The sequence below is a fragment of the Penaeus monodon genome, chromosome 22 (genome assembly GCF_015228065.2).
Source record: "Penaeus monodon isolate SGIC_2016 chromosome 22, NSTDA_Pmon_1, whole genome shotgun sequence".
Lineage (NCBI taxonomy): Eukaryota > Metazoa > Arthropoda > Malacostraca > Decapoda > Penaeidae > Penaeus > Penaeus monodon.
In genome coordinates this window covers 20,061,190-20,061,955 of record NC_051407.1, presented here as the reverse complement: position 1 = coordinate 20,061,955, position 766 = coordinate 20,061,190, and the positions used below count along the sequence as shown (strand labels likewise).

Here is a 766-nt window from a genome sequence, read left to right as displayed (position 1 = left end):
TTTGCACCAGCGTGAAGTTAATGTATGAATCGTTTATGTTACAGTAAAAAAAAATACAAAGGACACAAGATGCCCATGTAAAAAATAAGGTTATCAATATCGTATATTTATCGACTGATTAAAAAATACTTACTAAGAAGATTAATAATGAGAAAGATATTCATCATATTGACAACTGAACTACATAGCCGGTCAAAATTGATAAAAAAAACATACAATTTCGATAAGGAATTTTTAATTCAAATAATCACAATAAAACACACGCACGAATAAAAACAAATAAAAAGAAGAGAGAGAGAGAGAAAAAAAGATAATAATCACAAAATGAATCTGAAAAAAAAGAAAACAAACAAACAAACAAATCTGAAAAAAAAAATCTGAAAAACAACAACAATAAATAAATGAATGAATATATCTGAAAAAAAAAAAATCTGAAAGAAACCTCAACCCGACAACAACGCGAAGACGGAGCGTACCTGGAAGAAGCAGTGTTTGAAGGGCGAGGCCTTCGACTGGAACAGGTGCTGGCAGGTGTCCACGTCGACCTTGGAGGCTCCCACGGCCAGGTTCCCTCCGGACTGACAGGCGCCTCTGCTGACGTCCCAGCCCTGCGCCAGGACGTGAGCGACTGCCGTCTGCGTTCCGTCGGGGAGCTGCTGGTCGTCCATCGGCTCGTTGTTGTAGACCCCCAGGAGGCCGCCCGTCTTGTCGAAGGAGGTGCCTGTGCGGAGAGCGGGGCGGGGCGGCGTGAGGGGAGCAAAGCTGT

General features: G+C 42.2%; 1 protein-coding gene across 1 annotated transcript in view; it reads right to left on the bottom strand.

Annotated features, from left to right (window-relative positions):
• LOC119586980 overlaps positions 1–766 on the bottom strand; it is a gene marked incomplete in the record, with an annotated part of 81,895 nt that overhangs the window by 5,925 nt on the left and 75,204 nt on the right. The window contains 1 exon segment of the mRNA XM_037935722.1: positions 477–721. Coding sequence (XP_037791650.1) covers positions 477–721 — 245 coding nt within the window.